A 24,890-nucleotide genomic window follows, 5' to 3' on the forward strand; every position below is an offset into this window, starting at 1 on the left:
CGGGAGATTTATTCATTACATTCGCAGCCAATAATGCGATAATAATTCAGAAGACAGTTCAATTCGAAGTATTATTGGATGACAGAATGGTCGGAGATCAATCATATGTATGTCAGTGCACGGTATTTCTATAATATTTGGTCTTATTAGCAAATTCTAGAATAATCGTTTTATTTTGTTTATTTGTCGTGTAAAGATGTTAAAAATCATGTAGTAAGTAACTTGCACACGAGATGCCGTCTTAGACGAATGATTGTAGCATGTTTCGAGAAATTGGAAAGTTATTTTTATCTTGATTGTGGAAGTGATAAGGAATGTTTTTAGCAGGTTTCGCAAAATTGGAAAGTTATTTTTATCTTGACTGTGAAAGTGATAAGGAATGTTTTTACAAGAATGTGTTGACATTATTCGACAGTCTTGATACTGAGAATGAATGCGTCATTTGAAATGTGATATAATAACCACGACCCGAAAACACAAGACTTAGATTACACTGCATGATTTGAATTAGATATATTTAGTTTAAGTTTTGACAAGTTCAGTCTCGCAACTAAGTCATCCAAATAAAATGGACGTCTGCTCCAACTCCTGGCCTTAAGAAGTGTTTCATATGTCTTCCGTAATAATGTCGAAAATTTGTCTTTTATGTTAGGATATGTTTTTCTACCCCCTTTTTGTTAAGAGAACAATAAGTGTGCTTAACTTTGACTTTTCATCGCCGTATGAATACATCTGCGGGTGTCTCTAAATTATATTCTAGTACTTATAACAATTGGAAATGTGGAGTTTCGCTCAACCCGGGGCTAGATTGCGTGGACGTTAGCTTACATTTCCACTACCGTCCATGAAGAGGCTCAATGAAACCGAGCTTGCAACATTTTCATTTTTGATGTGTTGATCGACCTGCGGTTTTCCACTTTTTCTATTTGATGTATCAGATCCTTAGTGTTTTTTAATTCAGTTCTATTCAATTGAAATGAGATCATTCAAAACATGGCATATCAAAAATTTCTGGCATTTGTTTTGTTTCTGTTGGAATATTTATAACATTACATAACTTGAGCTACATACCTGACGATACATGCAATGACGTAGTGCTATTTTAACAATTAGTGGCTTTTGATGCTAGATCATCGTAAAATCCTTTATGTAGGTTGGATTGTACATGAAACGTGAAATTTGCTGCAAATATGTACATGTAGGTTGGATTGTACATGAAACGTGAAATTTGCTGCAAATATGTACATTTTAGGTAGAACTATAACGAAACGTACGCGATTTGGTATGAAATGTACTTCAGGACCTTTCCCCAGATAAAGACCGACAGCGAATAAATGAATAAAGATTCAATTCAACAATTGAAATTAATATTTGAATCAATCAGCACTGCTAAAAATAACAACGTGACAACGAAGTTAATTAAACTGCATCACTGACCGAAACATTAAAAAAAACATGTGTGACTTGATTTAAAACTTGCTGCATTAATTTTCTTTTAATCTGCAGTTGAGTAAATTATTTTTCTTAAGTTTATTTTTCTTTTTCGTAAGAATGCTTTCAAATTAATCTGTTTACGAGAAAAATATGTAATAGCTGTACAAGTTCACACTTTGTATCATTTTCTGTAAAAGACTTGGAATGATTTTTAGAAAATTTTAAATTTTGTTCGTCAATCTGACAGAACACAAACACGAAATATCAAGGCAGCTCATAATAACGCACAGGCACGATAGCACACATGTATCTCATAGGTTTAGTTTACCAGGTCAGTGAAAATCGTATTTTGATTGGGGGTATCTATTGTCTTAAGTACCTGAGTTGAAATTAAAATGATACTTTGAGCTATTTATGGGAAGAAAAGAGTGGGACAAAAACAAAATTGACAGAACTCTGTCGTCTAACTGCTAAATCTGTTCATGTTGTTTGTTTGTTTTGTCCTTGTGTGTTTGCTTTGTGTGTGTGTTACGCGCGTATTGATCGTGTGCGCGTTTTGGGTGGCTGCGTTGTTAGAACGCGCTTTCCCTGTTGAATATTCTTCCTTGTTATTATCTTTTTGTCCAATATCAAATTTTGTCTTCAGTAGGCTGGCAGATATCAAATAAAAATAAGAATGTCAACGGCAGGTAGTATTTGAGAAAAGGTCACAAGGACTTGATCTGAATAAATAAGCATTGTTTGGTTTTATCGCTTATATCAGTAGACTGTCGTATCCAGAGGAAGGCAGTATGTTTGCTTTTGTATTAGTGAAACCCTTTCTGAATGACTTGACTATGTTTAGTTGTATTTGTTTAATCTGAAGTTCCTAAAGTGAAGTTGCGTGAAGTAACACGACCAGCGAATAACCTACATACATGTGGAGCAAAATCTATCTCGGGTTATTCTGCAATAAACCACTCGCGTGCAATGACGTCATCCAATCCAGGTGCGTAGCACTGTCGTAAAAAGTAGTTACCATTTTTTTCTAACACTTTTGATACTAGTATGTCGCGTTAGAATCGAAATAATAAGTTCCCAAACGTGGTTTATTGTAGAATAACCCGAGTTTTGAGTTCTTATGCGTAAGAATATATCACGTTGGCCAACCACGTTTGGATTTACTACAAAAAGTGGGAGAAGCGGAACAAACAATCAACACAGGATGGTTTTAACGTTTGTTTACTGAAAAAATCTAGACGTTTCGGCTATCAGATGTCTTCTTCAGGGTATATATAACATTGAATATAGGGAGGGGTCCAATGTTATTTATCCTACATATTACTGAAACTATCAAAGCCAAATTAAAAAGCAGGCACTATTTCCAAACAATGATAAATCACTACCTAAAATATACGAAGGCAAAAGTTTTGGAACCACCAAAGCTGACAAACTAAATTGAGTACCACTAACATAAAAGTAATAGATAATATCGTTACACTATTTAATCAAAATGCTTCAAACCATGCTCGGACGGACAAAATAAATTAAATAAAACCACTTTATGAACCATACATATAACGCAAATGGCCATAAATCCTGTCTTCTTCATTAACTCTGACTACATCTTGTAGGACCACATGTTCCTTTAAAACTTAACATGTTATGTTGCTTTATTAACAACACCTCCTCTTGACAGTTTGCATTGGAACAAAAACTATATTTGTAGTTTATATATGTGTTCAAAGGGTCATAAGTCTGAGTGATAATTGCAGGGTGAAATTTCCCTATAGCAGTTATAATTTTCTTTAAATACTCTAACCTATGTCACATATGTAGCTTTGGACAAAAGGACGCAAGCCTGGAAAGACGGGTAGACAACACCAAAACTGTATCCTTTTTACTCCGATGGTGAATAGTATACCCATAATCTCATTTTTGAGGTGTAAATTGATATACGGTTCATGTACTCTACTGTTGTAGAATATACAATGTAGTATTAAGGACATTTTCTAATGTACGACTTTTGCACACGGTAAACTATACTATACTATTGTACACCATGAGATAATAGGACATTTATTCGACTTTACAAAGAGAAGAAGGAGAACCAGTCAGTACTGCCAATGTAGATAATTTTCTTTTGCATATTCTGAAGCTTTAGAAACGTAGTTCTTCTCATTTGCAGAAGTACTTGCTGAATGAAGATAAACGTATTTTAAAAGAATGAAACAGTATCAATTTTTCTTTTGGAAAAAATATGTATATTTTCTACATTCAAATATTTCACAGACAACCTTAAAACTAGTTCAGAATACCCTGGCCAATTATTCCTTCAGAAATTCATTTATGAGATATACAAGGCAGCAGTGCCAGGAAGTATCGGAAAAGATCACATGATGTGGTCAGAGAATCATTTTGCGATCATATTGGCAAAGTAAGCTTAATAAATCATTTAGATGGAGCTAGCATCTTAGATCGTTAAGGCATTAATTTCTTTATTTCTTTAAAGATTTAATGATGATGATATTATTTTATTAATATTTGATTGATTCATTTTGACGCTTTACTTTTTTCTGTTCCAAGAAAGCATTGTAAGTACAATTTCTTTTCGTTTAGACTTCAGTCTCTGCTTTATTTCAGTGTATCAGGGTTGAAATGTTACTGAACTGAGGCGTTTCCTGTTGACAGACGATCGTTTAAATGAATATTGTAAATATCTTTCTTTTCTGAAAGAATGTTTGATAAGATGAAAGACAATTTTATTTAATTTATAGTTTAGTTTGCATTTTAATATTTCATCCAGTTTGGTCGTGAATCAGACTTTTTGAATTAGGCATGACTTAATAGAACTTGATCGAAAACGTTACTTACCTGGGGTGAACAAGGGTCTTTTCACTCCAGTAGATCTGTGTTGCTATTAGCTACATCAACATGTAGTTAATTTTAGTAGTCGTATTGTGGATGTAAAAAAGGACCATTAATAGGCGCATAGGTATTTTGTAAAAACAAATACAATTTGAATTGTGTTTTTTACAAAGCATATTTCTCTAAATTAAGCTTTTAAGAAAGCCCATAAATCGATAAGTTATCACATGTGAATGCAGATTAATGCATATTAGGAAACAGTTTAGAAACCTCGTTGACATTTCATTTTTTTGTAATGAGTGTTGTAGATATTGATATTATTTAAATTAGTCGCGGTAATATTAATTGCGTAGCTATGTCTAACGAAATGCAATGCTTCTGTAAATTCTATTCATATACTTTTTCTCAATAATGTTGGAAGTTTGAACCGTTTTGCGATTTTAATTATCTTACATTACTAATCAGTCATTCTCGCTTTTTTATAGTTTATGACATATAGATTCTTAGAAATTATATCTTAAATCGTTTGTTTAAGTTTTAGCCGTCGTCTGTTTATGTTCTGAACTGTTGCATGCACGTCTTAAGTTTTCTGCTATTCTGTTGCTTAGTTGCGCTCTGCGCTTCCAAAGAATCTTATTACAGTTTTATTAACTATCAACACAGCAGTCTTTAAGTGTCGTGTAGATGATTTATAAAGAGCCCCCGTACTTGTACTCAGTGTTCCTATATTTTCCGGTCCTTTACTATCATGGAGAACAATCATTTTTACTATTATAATAGAAATCCGCTCATGTCGGTGCTAATGGGCAAGACGGATATTGCACATTTTATTACCGCTTATCAACAGACTACATTACACGGAGTCTGCTGCTATGTTGCTTGGTTGCGTTCTTTGCTTCAAAAGGATCTTTTCAAGATTTAATTAAGTAATGTAAGGAGAATAAGACCGTTGATATTGAATACATTTTTTTGTAGAATACTATTTTTATCATTTTGTAGAGCAAATTTTGTGTCACTGACGGCAAAAGATAATAGGTAAGAGTAGATTTCTCGGAAACACAGAGCATTACAAACACAGCCAAGTAAAATTCAAATCATTACAGCGCATGCTAATCATATCATTGTGCATCTGATAAACAAATGCGTTTTTAAAATATCTTACACCGATTGCGGAGTAGAATAAAAATAGAAAAACACTTAATTTTTATTTTTATTTTCAGTATTCTAAATTATCATGAAAGTATACTGTGCTCCAGGAACTGTCATCTTGTGCAATTCTGTAGAATTTCTGTACTATATCTTTCATAGATTGACAGTTAAGGCAGTTCTGCACGTTTGGATCGAACTTTTTTCTACAATGTAGAATTTGATTAAACTCTGATTTTTCAAAACTTCAAAATATACCTAGAAAATTCAGCAAATAAAAAGGATAGGGTCATGTGCTTGATTTTTTGCTAGACTGATTTGAAAAATTTGGACCTCTCGCAATTTTTCATAATTGGAGTCTATGGGAAATAGGAATTTTCATAACATTTTCGCGAATAGAAAATTTCCACAATGTAGATTTTAATGAAACTTCTCGCAGTCATAAATTAACATATGGCCTATAATAATTATAGTGAAATAAAATGTATAGGTCCGTGTGCTGAGATAATTTGGCCATGATTAAAGTGAGTCGCCTATTTGAAGCTAATTTTAAGACATTATTTTGTATTATTTAACGCGTCAAAAGTCTTAATATCATATTTTAACTTTAGAAAGATAGTAACTGATACAATTTGATAAATTTATTCAAAGGTTGCCATTAATTCATAAAATGATTTTGATTTCCGTACGCCGAATCCAGGCTTTATTCTACGTTTTCCGGATAAACGACGTTACGCCATCACTTCCGGGTTATCAAACGTGCAGAACTACCTTAACTCCACTACCAGTCCGAAGCAAAAGAAAAATATCTTGAGATATATTTGAAAGAAACAACATTAAAAAAACGGCGTAATTGCTCAGTTTCAGATTGAAGAAATAATTTCTGGAGATTTTAAACACAAATAGCATTTAAATACCCATTTTACGATACGTATCTAGTGGCGAAATTATTTCGTTTTTTGTGTGTTATTATGATCAACGTTCAGTGGTTATGTCTTTTTGCCTGCGGATGCTTGTCATATTGGTATTTCTATTGTAACTGGGACAACTTTATGTAAATCAAAATGGCCACCATTTTGAAATTCGTAAACACTGTATCTTTGAATTGATGTTGACCGTTTTAAATACAAAGTCACTAACAGTACAACAGTACCTTCTTTATTGCGATCATTGTTCCACCTTCATTTCAATTAAAAAAGTATTTCCTTTCGTCAATATCTAAATCAAAGTCTTACGGTTTTGTTATTCTAGCAAAATCGTCCATAAAAATGATCTTTATATACGTGCATAGTGAATTCCAAACTCATGTTGAAAAAGTACATCATGATGCCAACAACTTGTTACAGAATGTACTGTATATTCATATGTTTCCTATATTATGATGACGTATTTTACATAATGTCATCTACTTGACAGCTGGTTCCATACAAAACAATCAAGTGAAATAAAATCACATTTGCTTACATTTGAAAGACAGGCGTCAAATATCTCCAATGCCATTACGTGATAATATAATGTCATTTGGACCTAAGGCCATCAGGCAAGTATGACCTTTTCGGGGAGTTATAACGTATGAAGTACAATCAAGTTTAGGCTCTCAATAGCACTAAAATGCTCGAGTTCACCATTTCAGTATGTGCAATGGATAAGAGATTTTGAATAAGTAAGAAATTCTGAAATGCTTGTTTCAAAATATACGTTCTCTTGGATTTCTATAAAAAGTTTTCTTATCGTTGTTAATATTATATTTTTTCATAATAGATCTCTAAAAGTGTATTCAAAGGACATGAGCAATCGTATGAAATATCATTTAATATAGCTCGTCATAACGCAAGTATTTTCAATAGTATTCGATTATTATGCGGCTGGAATTTAATGTATCATGTTAAACATGGCAATATTAAGATCTGAGTCCATTATAAAATTACAATGTATCCTTAGCTTATTTATACAAAATCATCTGCGTTAATCATAGTAAGTACCAAGTCATTGAATTGTTGTGCAAATATGTTTAGTTACCATTATAAATTCAGAATTAATCTAGAAATAGGGATATAACTGAAATATTTTTTGGTAATTTCATACTACAACAAGTTATTAAGAAATAATATTGTTCCATTGTCTTATATTAACACAAAACAAAGTGAGATTTACAATAATGAATGTAAGTATCACACGTTAGGTAATATGCAAGGAAAACACAACAGTATGTTATTAGAAAAAGGATAGAATAAAATCAGATATATCATTGACAGAACATTACATTTTTGTGAAAAACTGTAATAATTAGAAATTACCTGCTATATGGAACAAGGATATTTTATTAGGTAAATACATAAGGTAGATACGTGTTAGAAATGTACCTGAATATAGCTGTTGAACCATTTATTTATTTATTTTGTTGGGTTTAACGTCGCACAGACACAATTATAGGTCATATGGCAACTTTTCCAGCTTTGATGGTGGAGGAAGACCCCAGTTGCCATTCCGTGCATTATTTCATCACGAGCGGGCCCCTGAGTAGAACCACCGACCTTCCGTAAGCTAGTTGGGTCGCTTCCTCATATGAAGAATTCAATGCCCCGAGTGAGGCTCTAACCAACATCGACGAGGGGCAAGTGATTTGAAGTCAGTGACCTTAATCACTCTGTCACGGAGTGCACAGCTGTTGAACCAAGAACAGTGTGTTTATTGTATTTGTATAAAAGATTTCAATCCCTTGATATCTTACTTCCATTACAAGATCAACAGCAGGGTTTCGATTGGTTTGATATAATTAATTTAGCTATTTTTTTCCTGTAGATATATAGGATTACAGTTTTGACTTAAAAGAAACATTTAGTCATGTTTTGTACTTTCATACCATCTACATCAAAGCATCTACAATAACGACTATCGTCTATAATTAGTTCTATTCATTTGATATAATTGCTTTTACAAAATGATTCATCATTATTTGCATGCAGTCTCTCATTGGAAAAATGTATGATATATATGAATACAAAGGCAGTTTAACAATGCAGTCTGATTTGTGTTTTCTGGTAAATATAAATAGATGTTTTCAAATTCAATGACATGTGCATGTTTTAAATAAAGCGATGTTTTTTCTGCAATTTAGTTTCATTGTATTGTGCCTTGTTGCCATAGACATATCCTGGTGGATATAACTATTATTGTCAATATCCTGGTGGATATAACTTTTAACGACACGCTCCTGTTATTATACTGGACCTTAGTAACGGTTTTGTTTTTCTTTTGTATTTTCGACAACGCTTGCGGGGCTGCATTCTTTGAGCATGAATGTTCATTGCAACCACGATTGGCAGCATGAAAAAAAACATAGGGAGTGAAAGTAAGTGTTAGATATCAGTAAAAAGCAACAATAATGACATTGAAAAAACATAGGGATTGAAAACTTCTTCTTTACAACCACGTCTGGTATAAAACGTATATATGACAATAATCAAAAACATAGGTAATGGAAATAAGTGTTAGATATTAGTAAAAAAGGCAACAATAATGGAGCCGTGCCATGAGAAAACCAACATAGTGGGTTTGCGACCAGCATTGATCCTAACCAGCCTGCGCATCCGCGTGGTCTGGTCAGGATCCATGCTGTTCGCTTTCAAAGCCTATAGCAATTAGAGAAACTGTTGCGCAGTCTGGTCTGGACCCATGCTGGTCGCAAACCCACTATGTTGGTTTTCTCATGGCACGGCTCAATGTTGTTTTTCTCATTATATCGGAAGCGTTACAATTGTTTACTCCTTTCTACACTATGTGTTGGTAATTTATTAGGATATCTTGCAAAATTTGTAATGTCAATGAGTTAATACCATTTTGCACCTTTTAAAGCATCATTTTATCGATTTTTGAGAGAGAGGGAGAGGGAAAGAAAATAAAAAGCCTAAAAATGAAAGGCCAAATTTAAGCCTTTATGACGAAACCTTTTTCCTTTTATTACAGGAGGAAATACTTATCATGGATCAATTACCAGAACTTCTAAACTACAAGCATTTTCTTGAAGAACACAAAAATACTACACACTTAAACTTATCAGATGCTGGTGACATTGTTTCGGACTTCGAGAATGGTTTATATACAGCCAACAAGTTCTCCACGGTGGTTCTTCTTTCTCTATATGTTCCAACATTTATACTGGGTCTTGTTGGCAACATCTTAATCATTGTGTCAGTTTCAGCGGAAAGGGCAAGGAAGGCCAATTTATATTTCCTTGTAAATTTAGCCCTAGCTGACCTTGCGGTTACGGTACTGTGTATTCCAACATCAATTGGCACGAAAATTTACAAACTGTGGGTGTATGGAAGGTTTCTATGTAAATTTACAGCTTTCATACAAGGTAAATATTTACCCGTTATGAGCAATATATTCATGCAAATACATTTCGCCTTATACTGTATATTTTACAAAAATTATATTTCAATGTTTTGGAATGATGTTGCCTTTCTTCAAGCGTCTATTTTCTGCATTCATGTTATTCATACCGGCTTAAGACAGTGGCTTTTGTACTTTATCACCTGTAGACTAAATATGTGTATATCTACACTGCTTGTCTTCGCGTTTGATTCGTTAACGGCGTTTTCAACAAATTAGCATTTTCATTTATTAATCTTTAATATTCGCCTCCTACTAAACGCTCATACAAGAAATAAAAGATAAATATAAATGCAAATAATTTGCAAAGAATACAATATAAAGAAAAATATTAGCAACACAGGTATTGTATCAAATCATTATTAATTTGCATTACTATCTATTGAAAGAAAAACATTGACGTCATTACATTATTCAGCTTTATTTCCAAGAACAGAACATGAAAAGTCTCTAATTTGATCATATCTGGTCAAAGCAATATTTTATGGTGAACGTCATTGTGCTATTATTAACTTATCTATTATGTTGAAAAAGATATATAAAGAACGGTGTATTCGTTAACGCTTATTCTTCTAGATATCATTGACTAAAGCTGCGATAGAATAATAGAATTACAGACCAAAATTTTAGACAAAACTTTAGTTTCACGCATATTTTATTATCAATACCTAATCTATTTTTTAAAGGAGAAGTCTTTTGCATAATATATAATTATGGTGACACAATTTTACCTATCATCGCATCGTTAATGCATGTTGATTAAGTATGAGAAATGCGACAATTGTTTTATGGGATTGCTGAATAGTTTACATTTTCTTGCAGGTGTTGCCGTGGCCGTCAGCGTATACTCGATGACAGCTATGTCCGTTGATCGTTATATTTCACTGCAGCACCCTGTAGCAGCCCAGAAAATGACATCAGCTTGCCAGTCGTGCGTTCTCATTTTATTCATGTGGATTGTAGCGGCAGTTTTTATGGGACCGCTCATCTACATCCGAGACATTGACATGTTAAACGACGTTCCCTTGTTACGGCCTCTTCCATTTTGTATCGAGAAATGGCCGCATGACAGAGACAGACAAGCTTACGGTGTCTTTTTACTATTTGTTGTGTTCATCATTCCGGCCTTCACTATTACTATCTGCTACGGGAATGTCGGTAAGGCTCTGTGTACGGTAGAAGGGCACCAACGTGTCAGCTCTGACGGTAGTACCCAAAGACTTGTCTCCCGCCAACGGGCAGCCCGCATGGTGATTATACTCATTTTTGTGTTCATGCTTTGCTGGTTGCCATATAGCATCATTTCAACTCTGTCAGACCTTTATGAAAACGCAAAATTTACAAATACTTTGCCATTTGTTCTGTGGTTGGGACAAGCTCACAGTGCATTCAATCCAATGTTGTATTGGTCACTGAATAGACATTTTCGAGCCAGTGTGCATAGACTAGTGAAAGTTGTGATAATCACAGGCTGTTCAAATGATTCGACACAAACGGTGTCGTTACCACAATATGTGTAATAACTCCAGTTCTGTTGTACCCATTTGTTTCTTGTGTTATTGTAAGTAAAGCTCATTCTCTAAAAAATGTGTTTGTTAGAAAACATTTGATGATTTCAAAAATTATTGTTGATAATAGTACCTAGCAATGCCAAAGAAGGAAATCTGGTCCCCCTGTATAGGTATTTCCATTGAATATACAGTGACATTAGCAGCCATTAAAGGCAGTTATAATCAGGTACCAATATCTACAATATAGAAACGGCGAGAGTAAATGGAGGGAATAGATAAACAACAGTATCTATTTATCTTCTTTAATCCAACAACTGGTGCTATATATATATATCAGCTACTTTCGGAATCTTTATTTATAGGAATAGGTTTATTAGATACTTCCGAACTGTTATCCTAGTATCTGAAAAGCCAGTTTTTATCATCTGGATCCATTCTATCAATGTCCTCAGCCTTTAACATACACCAATAAGGTACTTTGTTATATCATCGAAGAAGCAAACTAACAGTTTTGTAGAAGCGCAGTCCAGCGACGCATTGTAGAAGGAAAATTCATTTTTTCGTCGTTAAAGTTAGTTTGGTATCTATAAAATTGTCATCCAGTAAAGTACACTATCATAAAGGACATTTCCCTACTCCACAGAGGCGTAGAAGTCCATGTAGTTGGTTGACATTTACTTGTGTGTACGGTATTATCATTAAGTACTGTTAATAGATCCTACACTTGCTTCTTAATTCCTTTTACAGATCTTTTTGTAATTAATCAAAATAATATAGTTTTTAATGTTTAGGATAAAATATCTCTACAGCATGAACGCTGGTATCCCATTTCTACGTAACCACAGTCTGTTGCATTAAACCTTAATATAAGCTTTTGGCAATGCGCAGGATCACAGTAGTTCAAGATATGTATCGTTTGCATATATATTGGTTTATAATAAAATCTGTAAGAAGATTATTCATAAGTCACGAATAAGGATAAATATCAAATAAAATCGCCTTTTGTCATATATGGCCAAATTATGTTTGTTTCCTGTTATACCATCTTATTGATTTTGCAACAAATGTGCATCCAACAAACGGCACATGTTAGCACTATTAACTTGTATCTTTATCGCGCTTGAAGTCTTGGTTAAAATTTCAGCAAAATATCTGTTGATAAAAACTGCACTTGTAATGTAAGATATATAATTTTTTGACAATCTGCTTTTTCATGTTTCATATATTTCTTGAGGGTCTTTCATTACTTGTATATTTGAAAAGCTGAAGAGGCTCTTTGTTGTTACGTTGATGCTTTGTGCAGCGTGTATTATATCATTGTATAGTTACATACAACTTTAGTGAAGTTCACAATCACTAGGTTATTACATGAGGCCTTACTATTACTGATATTAATACTCAGGTTCTATACTGATTTTGTGATATCATGTTGCTAGTTATTCATGTAATTAAACTAGATTTTCACACAAGTATTTATTGCATTTCATATTGTAAATGGTTTTCACTAACGAGACAATTTTAGTGCCATAGATACATAGCTTAAAACTTCTCTTGAAACTAAAATGGCAAGCCGATCTAAATATAAACTTACGATACTGTTAATTGTGTAAGATTAGAAGGACATTCTTTGTTAAGGGAAAAGTATCTCGGATAATCATTATCCGAATTATTCCAAAATATACTGTATTTCAGAAATTATTACACTATTGATGTTTAAACGAAAATACCAGGCACTGTGTGGTTTTACTTTGCAGCATGTATTATTACCATTTAACATATTTAGAAAGAAATCATTGTATGACGTCTTAATTTATTATATATAATTTTCAATGTAACTTTAAAAACAATTTATGTCACGAAAATTAAAATGTGCGATATTTATAAAATATATTCATTGTTCTCAGAGCACATGTAGTTCTTGAATTACATGAGGAGGTCACGTGTCGATCTGTTACATATGTTTTGTCAAAGTCTCATATATCAAAAAAAATTTATAGTTACCTATTATTTAGTATACAAACATGTTTATTTATCCAGACAGTAGTCCGAAAAATAATCTTGACATCAGCCTAAACTGGTGTTTGTAATGAATGTGTATTAGGAGATAACTGTTCCACAAGTGTATGAATACGAGTTTTTACTAAATTAAATGTTTTTTTATATATTTTTGAGAACAAGATATAATTAACGTTGATCTATAAATTGTTGTTAATAAATAAATTAATATATAGTTTTATTCATTTTAAGTTTATGGTTAAAGAGGTATTTTTTTGAAAAATTAGATTTTACATAGATATGCTTCTCTGAAATAAAGTCTGAAGGTATTAAAAGGGCCTGCTATTGAATTGTGTGTAGACTGCAACTGTTAAAACTTAAAAATAGAAAATCCCTGAAAGTGTGATTATTCATGTCATAAATGAATACACCTTTACATGTATATATTGTTAAATGTGTTGGTTTTGGTTTTCGTTGGGTTGAACGTTACACCGATACAATTATAGAGGCGTTACTAGATGTAATCATATTTCTTAGTAAATAATCGCTGTGGGCACTTGTCATTTTGTACTTTGTGCATTTATTGTTGATGCATGTGTTGTTCAGTGATATAGTATTATTTATAGAATTGTTGTGATTTGAAGCTCAATGTAATGAACTTTTATTTTACATGTTTTGAGACAGTGCATTGCTTTTTTGTAAAGGTTGTTAAATTGAATTTTGTAATTATTTGTAAAATAAACGTGCTCGCAATGGAAACTTTTTTTTATTTTACGGCTGTATCCGATATTTATATCTACAAAGAAGATCGTTTACCTTCATGTTTAGGTAAATGTTAAATAACAGCGGTCGTTTATTTATTTTCTTTTCTATCCCAAGTCCGACACACTGCCTGAGATCACTTGTTCTTAATTATGCAAAATATAAACGTTATGTACTAACAAGTTCTGTAACCTGAAATAATGCGCGCTGATGGTGACGTCAGGCGGACCTACACAATTTTGAAAAATATAGTGCCACCATATCTGATCTATTTTTACATATTGGGCATATATTATACTCGAAATAATGTACAGCAGAGGAATGGTTTAGATAAATGCAAACAAAAACGACTTACACGCAACATGGAATGAGACGCGTTTTTCTTACCCATTCTATAATAAATGTTTCTTTTGTCTGCTCTGTCACCGCAGAAGTCCAGAAATAAAGGGAGAGTCCCTCTAGCCGTTGCTAAAAGTATATTTTAACACATTTTAACCAAAACACAATATATATTCGGTTGCATGACCCTATTTCTGTCCAAAATATCTCAATAAAAATCCCATTTCTTCAATATGACACCTACATGTACATAATCTGTTTTCCTGGTACTATTATCTTACCATGAAACTGCTTTGCATGATTATTAGCAACTAATTTCAACCAATCTAAAAGTGGACTCTATAATAAGTCTGAATACATTTAAACATGTTCATTGTGCAAAACATTTTGAAAATAAACACATAGATAATAATAATATAAAAATACAAACAAGTATATTATTTCACCAAACAGACATTTGAATTGAGCCGGTTGGACAGGGCATTACCAACATGTTTATAACATATTCTCAACAAAAACAATGGCTGCAAGGAGTATGTTCATTTGCTTTTTAGATGCAGTAAAATAGAATAACACAATGTCAAAGTTAAAACTGTCATTTTTTATTTCTTCAAATGACGTGCATTAATATCAGACAACAAAAGAAGCTGTTATTCAAATTTTCACAGTTAAATGATGTCTATCTAATACAAATTAATTAAAAGCAAAGGTGGGTCAATAAAAACCTCCAAAGATGCAATATTGCATCGACCCACCCCAGACTATAGTACACATAATAAAAGTTGAGACTGAATTTTCCTATGAGACGGTAACTCAGTCATGTATGTTCAAGGTCAAAGTCGTAAAGCGTCACTGAGGTCGTTTGAGAATAATTTCATGTTGTCAGAATTTTGAAAGATTATTATATTGCATGACATAAATATTTGCCAACATAAAACAGTGTGCAGACTAACAGTGCAGCTTATAGCACTATGAAGCTCAAATCAAATGTAATTTACATACTTCTATGGCAGACTTCAGCCTAAAATTGGTAGACATTTTTTACTGAACTCTTTATCTTTTTTTTCAGATCTTTAAAAAAACGAAGCAATGAACAACAAGTTCTGCATGTCATTCCTATAGTGTTGCCTCTTTTTGATCTTTTGTAATTCCCATACAAGATTAAATCAAACCGAGCCTCCAACATTTTCATTTTAGTCCTTTTGAACGACCTGTGGGGTTTCCACTTTTTCTATTTAATTTTATTATAAGAGGACGGGTTTAATTTGATGTTGCTGGTTGAGATAGGGGTGTATCCTGTCCTCCATTTTATGTGGTAAAATAGCTCAGTTCTAGGAAATTCCCCAGCTCTGTATAATTCTGGAACATTTAAGAAATAGGTTTTGTACACCATTTATCCGTGGATGTGAAGAGATGGTGGAGGGTTGCCTGTGACACACCAGGTGGTGCCTCATAGTGCTCATGAAAAAAGAGTATTTATTTAAACTTTTTTTTATTTTATTTTAGATAATTTCCTTATTGAGAAAAAATGTGAGACCTAATAAACATTGTCAACTCGTTAATTGTCACAGTTAATTCTTAAATAGGCTTCGCAGTTCAAGTCTGTTACACAAGTAAGTCATGATAATGTTCATTACATCAAATTTAATCATAATAACACTGTCTGTAATATCTTCACAAATTTCTTGGAAATGAAAATATCGCCTTATTTTTCTTTTATACGAAACAAGTTGTATCACTTAGACATAAATAGAAAATAAGATTACATTATTTTCATTTAAATCAAGTTTGGACTGTAGTATAGGAAAGATTAACGATATACATAACGTGGCGAGTAAAGTGTGTTTTCACTTAATTTCTAAACAAATCGAAGCAATACCAAATCTTTTCCATTTTATGTAGGAAACATGACATCCGCAAAACCGGATAGAATTAAGACTTTTCGTTCAGATTTCTGCATTTCCTGAAAAAGCTAAAAGAATTCCAAAACTATAAAATCATCTTTATCTGCGACTCACATGTCACTTTATTCCATCAATTGCAATGATTGTGAAAGATCTTGTATTAGGAAAAATATACTAAGTACAAAATAATAAAATCTGGAAAGTAGATCTCTCCGAAGCACCGAGAACAAAGCAAACAGTGAAAATTGCAGACTCGGTTTTATTGAGTCTGTTCATGAGCAGAAATGGAATATGCAACACTGCTCACGTCCACTAGCACCGGCTTAAGCAGTATTCAATCTTCAAATCTAAATGAATTGAAATCAATGATCCCGAAGGACCAGAAAATATAACAACACTGAGATGAAGTCGGGGCGACTTTTTACGGCCGCCACACATAAGTCTTTTATATTTGCCTATTACAGTTTAACATAAAAAATAAGCCAATTTATAAGATGGTGTAAGTAAAAACCATAACCGTTGCAAAAAGATTGACCAGCTTTGTAAAAAGATTTCTATGTCATATGAGTCCTTAAATATTGTAATAGCTTATTTCTTTTGTAATTTGACCAATTTTGACACGGTATACTGAATTATCACATGAGGCACGTGTTATTGGCAGATGTAGCAATCATTCTTGACTACTTATTGTCTAATAATTAAATTGATATTCGCGTGAAATATACCCCTTTTTATGGTGGAAAATAATTCATTACTGTTGACAGTGATTCATTTTGTAGGTCAAGTCCCAAGAATTTAGGACAGTACATAACGGACGTTGACAATTAATCAATTTCTACGAATATATTATTCATTTATACCAGACTTATTACTGCAGATTTAATGGCAGCAGGAAAATGGGAACCGCTGCTTTTCCATTCTTTAATTATGCAATATTTTTATTTATTCAAAAATAAATCCATCTAGCACTTTTTTCTTAATTTAACGCTGGAAAAGACAATTAATTTTCGTTTATTACTTTCCTGTTTCCTGTTTTCATTAAGTTATTTTGCCAGATTACTGCTGAAATGACATAAAGCAGATGAATTTCACAGAAAGTTGTCGGTGTTATTGTACTGCTCGAAGGGTATTGCGTGACGTTATCATTGTCATATAAAGCAATAAATAATCAGGTACATGTTTTGTAACAGTGCATAGAAGTGCTTTCCCTTTACCTCAAGGTAATTAGTGGCAATGACATATAATGTCAGTACAGTTATACCAATACCAATATCAATACTCAAATATTTTTGCTTTGTTTAACTCTATTTAAGCATCTTTATTTTAAACCTCGTTGTAATAAGTGTTTTCAGGCTTTCCTTTAGATAAAACACTGTTAATGAGTTTGTCGTTATGCAGTCGTGAAGAAGACATCTTGTAATCAGTGTTGTTATTCTTTCTTACTATTTTCTTTTTCACTGTAACAGAATCCGCTTAAATCCGTGCTATGGGGCGTGAGGGGTTTTGAATATTGAACCGAGTCTGCTAATATTTGTCTTTGTTTTGTTGCGTTCTATACTTCACATATTTTATCAATTACTTTAATGTCATTATCTATCGATATTTCGAGCTACTGTATAAAGGCAAGTACTTTTTCTATATTTTTAGGGGTGAAGCGTTAAAGGTTTTATTGTATATATGTATGTGTTATATGAACTCATCCGTATTATTCATACATTATTTCTTAATGCGTGAAAATTATTCGTGAATCGGACTAAGAAATCTTAGTTCATACTATACATGTGCATACGCAGCTTTGATTTACCAATATATTACCAGATGAAACTTCTTCCACTAGACAACAGCGCCTATTACATACGCCCGGGAGTTTCAGAATTAAGATTTTATTTAAAAAAGGCAAAACTGATTGTTTTCTTTGTAAAATAACCAAAGGCAAAAATACGCCGATGTTGCTGCTATATTTGGAAATTACCCGTTGTTGCGTGCAACTTTAATCAAACAAACTTAACAAAGCACTATAAAGTTTCTCTAGTTCATGCTGAATTAAGCAGTTGGTTTCAAATAACCGAATCATGCGAACAATTTTTCAGATCTGTCTGGCAACAGATATTTCTGGTTTGACCAGAGAAATCTTATTTTGAAATGTAGATCAACTGATTAAAAGGAACTTGTTCTTTTCAACCATTTTTGTAGAAGTGTGAGTGCAATTTGAATAATTTTCGACAAGGAATAGATGTCAAGTTATCACCCTCCTTTATTTTTCTCCCAAACATTAGGGATTATTTTAAAACAAATGCAGAGAAGATATTTTCAAGAGAAGTTAAAACATTGAGACTTGAACATTTCTGAAACAACTGTAAATGCTCCACAGACATCATTTCAGTGCTCGAAACAGCGATATTTATAGCGCAGTTATATGAATGTCACAAAACAGCAGCGAATGTATAGAAACTAACTGCTAAATGTGAAAGTGAAATTAGATATAGTGTTATGCTTATTATTCTGTTTTATTCTATAGTTGTGTCCATTCGTGTTAAAAATAAAGACATAAGTTCACACGAAGGAGTTCACTCAGCAAGATTCGTGAAGTTGTCCTTATATAGAATTATATTGTTATACAAATTTTGAAGGGTCGTGAATTTAAGTCGAGGAGAGGTAATAGTGTTTTTTGGTTTTAAGTTTTCAATCTATCCGAATTGTTATCAGTTATGTAAGATTAGACATAAACGGGTGTCTAGTAGTACTGTCTACATTTGATTTACATTCTGTTACGATGCGTGCAGGTTAGAAATGACTTCATCAAAACATTTGTTTTATTTAACGTTCCTTTAAAGATACTATACTCACCTTTTACGTAAATATTTTATCATTACATTTTGTTTTAAATCTAGAAAATCCTCATTAAAAATCTTTAACCTGGCTAAATATATAAACTAACTGTGCATGCCGCAATCACTATTACAGATCTTTAAAGTAACAACTATTTGTTCTAAACAAACTTTCAGATTTTAGTTCCGTAACATATTCATTTTACTAACACATTCGTTATTATTTAGTATTTAAACCTTACACATTACCGTTCATATTCACAAACACGTTTATTTTATTTAAGAAATAATAAATATGTCTTTATATTTTATCAGTTAATAAATATGGGCAGGAGTTCGGATGCGTAATAGTTAAATCTTGAGTGCGTAGCACGAGTGATATAATATTCGCATCCGAACGACTGCCCATATCTTATTAATTGATAAAATTATTGGAACATATTTATTATTTCGATTCTAATCATGCAATTTCCTCGCATTTTACAGGACAACATTTTAGCTCGATTTGTCATTCGGTTGGTCATATGCTGTTATAAAAACCTCCCCACGAATGGAAAGCGTTGCATAAAACGGAATTTTCAGTAAATTTTAATTAAAGTATTAAGTAGTTACTGCTGTGAAAATGTTATTTGCAATAACATTTAAGGTCGGATATAGAAATAGAAGTAAATACTTCATTCACTTTATATATGCAGTTTCTAAAAAAGTACACGTCACCTACATGATGGCACTGAAACATACACGCTAGAACATTGCAGCATATAAACACGTAACCACTTGAGTCTGGAAGATTGGAACATGAATTTTAATTTATTTACTGTCAAAGTAGAATCTAGTTGACATTTGTGGGGCCTACAACGCAGAAATTGTAAACTACGCACACGACCGGATATAGATCTAGATGCACCGATGTTGAAGTTGAAACTTACCGGGCTGAAACATTTTTTTACGATAAAAATATAAACAAATAAATTCATCATTTAGAAATTGTTTGTTTCAGAAAATTTGATGTACTTTTTATTACTACTACTTAGCACGGAAAAAGTAGAGCGTTTAGTCTGCATGTAGAATCTCACAGTCATGTTACAAAGGCCCTCTCCACCCCCTGCTTTCCGAGTATTTACTAACGTTAATGTTTCTAGTAGATAAAATAAATGTGCCAAACAGAACAAAAACAATGCGAAAAAACTGGGTAATGTTCGTCAGCTGTCATCGAATTATAAAGCGATGAATTTCTAACATAAATATTTCAGTTATGTTTTCTACAGAATAAATGACATTAAGGCCATCTCCTCATATTTCTGCAAATAAATGTAATACATATAACTTATTTCGGAGAGTTGTAACGTTTCTCATTGAATTATCATTAAATATTTTTGTCTTTTAATATAAATAAGCCAGACCGGTTTCTAAGACGGTGTTCCTGATACATGTCGAGAATTGGTATATTTGAGAGATACAATTTGATGTGACAAAACGCTAAAGGCACTGGCAGCCATTTCGTTAAAAGCATTGCCTAAAACTAATTTCATATTGATTATGTTCAACTCTGAAAGTGCCAATCATGGCTTCTTGCTTTGAAAGTGGGTATTTTACATGCTTTTAAAAGACAAACAAGGAAGCTTCAGTCGCACAATTATAATTAACGTACCGGTAATTCTTCATAAAAAAAATTAGAAAATATCTGCTAGATTGATGATCAACAAGGATTCGAATCTGATTTTTTGTGCTGTCATAATATTAGAAACCTTACTTGTTAACAGAATTCATAAAGAGCTTACTGGGATATTCAGATGAGTAAAATAAAGTTTATAGACTGTAACTTTTATTACATTGTATTCAAAATTGTTGAAAAAAAAATCAAAAGCAGAAATGACTGGATGCGAATGCCTCATTTAAAGAATAATGATATATATAGGGGCAAACCTGACATTATTTAATAAACATTGGCGAGGGGAGGGGGGAATGTTAATAGGAAGATCGAATTTAGAAGCGACGAGAGTGAAATGTTTGGTTGGATGTCACCCATTTGGTATACAAAAACGAGACAGTCAAGAGCTTTTTCTTCAAACCAAGCCATAAATTTAATGTCTGCATGCCGCTAATTACAAAATTACAACAGATGATTATCACGTTATCAAAGACAAGATTTATGTTAACATTCAGTTAAAGATTTGTCACTTATCCTGCTCTTCAACAATCAATATCTGAATTGTGGTCACATCTTGTATTGTTCTTGTTCAATGGTTTTGTGATATTAAATTTTTGGTTTAGAGTAAAGTAAGACCTCTTCAATGACATCGATTTTATTCACAAGGCGAACATTAACGCCAAAAGTATATTATATGTGATAGTACATTGTACATTATTGTAAAAAGACTTGAGAGTTATTGTAGAAAATAAAATTTCAATCTTAATTATATTTAAGGTTTTAAATATTTACTCATACTGAACGGCTGAATTGTTCAGTCTAGTAAGATAATACGTTTTGTTGTTGTCTTGAGAAATGAATTTTACATAGAAAAATGAATTCAAGAGAAAAATTAATGTTTAAGCAACATGTTTGACACTTTTCGCTTTCGTGTACTCTGTATGAGATTTATTTAAGGTACAATAATACCAATTGCATGGAGTTAGATCCCTTTCAGAAATGTAAATTTTATTATATCTTATTTTTTAAGTAAAATTTTGTTATTGTCTTCCTTTACTATGAAAGTATTAAAAAATCCCTGAATATTTCGTTTAATTATACTATGTAATTTCTATTTGCATATGATAGATAATGGGATGATTCAACCATTTGAACCAAACGAACACTTTTTAAACGTTGTGAAGCTTCCAAATTCATTTATGTTTAATCTATCTTGGTTGCGCGAGTAGGTAGTAAAAAATTTGCAAAGTTGCACTTCTAATGAATGGCGACTAAATATGTAACTATTGATATAATTTTCTAACAAATATAATACAATAGTTCCTAAATTCATATTATTTCCTATGCTAAGTATGTTTATCAAATAAAAACTAGCGCAAAAATAACTCTATTTTCGTCTGTCAACCAGGATAAGGAAAATGAAATTTTGTTAATACCTCTTATTAGTGAAAATAACATGTGTTAAAGGTCCACAATGCTTTAAGTTTTTATCTTAAAAACAGATTAAACAGCTTTCCAAATATATTTTATGCGTAACAACATTGTTAGAAAAGCATTACTTTTAATGCTGCACATGCACTGTTATAGTTAGAGACATAAAGGGAGGTAATATTATGAACCTTTAAGCATTTAGAGCCCATAAATGAGTGTAAATAATCAGATGTCTTTAAGAAATCCATTACTTGATCAAAATCTGATTAACGACCTGAAATGTGATACACGAGTTATATAATGTTATAAAGTTAAAAGTACGAAATGTAGTAACAAGTGGAAACACGAAGAATGAAGATTGCAGGTCAAAGCATCTCTTGAATGAAACTGTACTATTTGCATATGACATTATGTATCTGTTTGTATCTCATCAACATTAATCTCAAAATTGATGACAGTAGACTGTAATAATGAGAAATATAATCCAATCGCTGAGAAGCAGTAACTTCCGTATTATTATTGCATGAATGATAAAATACACGTATATTGCATTTCTAAATATGTTTATTAGCAGACAGCCTGACTATTATAACAATGATATGTTTTCGAGGCAGCTTGAAATCAGGATCAAAGATATGAATAGCTATTATCAACTAAGATTAAATAATGTGACAGTGATAGATAATGAAAATGAAACACTTTTAGCTAATAATTACTTTGTAGCTCTAGTTTACAATGAGAAAAAGTGTCACGACATCATAGAGTTGACAATTGTATAATCCAAACAGCATTTCATTTTAATTATCTACCATTAAATCTTACTAAAATTTCTTATCATCAAAACTAATCATTTCAATGCTGTTGGAAATTGTTCTACCTAATCAATTTTATATTAGAAATAATTCTTTATACGAGATTGAAAAGAAGATGATATATCCATCACATGCTCCTGTTATCTCAACCCGCCCCCACCCCCTCCAAAAAAAAAAAAAAACAACAATCAAACAAGAATTTGGTTTACTCGCTCTTTGCCTTATTTTAAGTATGGCATATACACAAGCCATAAAACAACACAATATCGGAAATCACTGTCAATTTGAAGACATGAAACAAATGTAAGTTACATGACACATCAAAATCACGTATTGTTGTTTTATGATATTCATAAATGAATACTAAAATAGATGGGGGAGACATTTCCTCTGTATTACAATTATCAGTAAACAAAATTAGTGTATGGTAGATGACGCATTTTAATGCAGAAGAGAAACCGGATTCAAATAGAAAATAAAAGTACAAATTTTGTTTGCCGATTCTGGTATTCTGTCCTAGAAATAACCAACAACAAATCCGGAATATGTTACATATTTCACGAAATGTGTTTGTAAATACACAGGGTATAAAAGATTAACGGAGCATCTATGTCAGATGCTAAGTAAGGGATTTCATGTGCCTGATCAACTTCATTTTGACTAAATCACAAGAATAACCACCAGGTCTCCCATATTAGATTCATCACAATATTTCAGACTTTTCTCAGTTAGATAAAAAGGAAATCTAGAAAGGACGTGGTCTCATTGGAACATTTTTTTACCATGATAACTTTACAAGTCCTTTCTGACAAAGCTGTCAATCACTATGTTCTTTCGAAGAGATATCGCCAAAACTGTCTTTTAGACATTAGTTAGACATTATTTTTTGTAAACTTTTAGCATTGTGTGAACCGTTGGATAATTTCCTAATAGTTCTCGTAAATTTTCCTTTCAGAAGACATTTAAGACTTTTGGATAGAAGTGCCAAATAAATGACATTAATCACTATTATTATCCGAATTTGTTGCATAAATATCGCATAAAGTTAGATTTTGAAATGGCTTTAATTCAAGGACACACTGCTTCACAAAATGAGGTAGAGCAAAACTGCAAAACTGACTCGGACAATGAAATTCTCACTCATAGACTTCTGTAAAAACAGATTTTCATTCGTATCACACGGTTACAACACACTAAATAGCTGTTCTTCTTTAGTCTATACAAAACTGACATATTTCCATGGTCGCAGCACACATCTGGACCAATTTTAAATGTCTGTAACTTACATTTTCTCGAAGAATATTGTCAGTGCTGAATTAAAATCAAAAGAAAAGTGGGGGTCATGTTTGATGCAAGAAAATTATTTTCAGTCAAAAACACAAACTGCAATATCAGCTAAAAATGAGACTCCAAATTAGAGTGGTGATGTATGAGCTAAGATTCCATGAAAATTTTTGTCATGTTGTTATTTCATTATCAAAATGCTACCCACATGTCAAGCATAGATCTGTCATGTGAGTTTAGCAAAGGAATTGCAAAGAAAATATGGAAAATAGCTCTGCTGAGCAAAATAACTGAGGACTATTTGTATCGGCCATGATTATGCGCCATTTTCCTATTTAGTGTCTGCAAGCCACAATGCCCTAACAGTATTGAAATCGGCATGAAGTCGGAAACAGATGAATATAACCGCAGTTTAATATATGCTGATATATCCAATTAAGGGTTCCTAATCATTACAAAACATTGCAGACAGACAATGGAAATCGGAAATACGGAGGAAATAACTTATTTGTATCAACAAATAAGTTTTAATTGTTACTTGGACTCAGTGT

At 32.4% G+C, this 24,890-nt stretch overlaps 1 protein-coding gene across 1 annotated transcript; it reads left to right on the top strand.

The window, feature by feature from the left end:
* The first annotated feature begins 9,408 nt into the window (after positions 1-9,408).
* Positions 9,409-11,342, top strand: LOC123565373 (QRFP-like peptide receptor). The gene is made up of 2 exons (XM_045359239.2): positions 9,409-9,787; positions 10,645-11,342. The coding sequence occupies exons 1-2, from the start codon at positions 9,409-9,411 to the stop codon at positions 11,340-11,342; spliced, it is 1,077 nt and encodes a 358-aa protein (XP_045215174.2).
* The last annotated feature ends 13,548 nt before the right edge of the window (positions 11,343-24,890 follow it).

This window comes from Mercenaria mercenaria, chromosome 8 (genome assembly GCF_021730395.1).
Source record: "Mercenaria mercenaria strain notata chromosome 8, MADL_Memer_1, whole genome shotgun sequence".
Classification (NCBI taxonomy): Eukaryota; Metazoa; Mollusca; class Bivalvia; order Venerida; family Veneridae; genus Mercenaria; species Mercenaria mercenaria.

Bases quoted from the DNA above. Each gene is read 5' to 3' on its own strand.
- LOC123565373 (XM_045359239.2), top strand. From the start codon at position 9,409: ATGGATCAATTACCAGAACTTCTAAACTACAAGCATTTTCTTGAAGAA. The intron at 9,788-10,644 runs GTAAATATTTAC...ATTTTCTTGCAG, and splicing joins ATTTACAGCTTTCATACAAG to GTGTTGCCGTGGCCGTCAGC.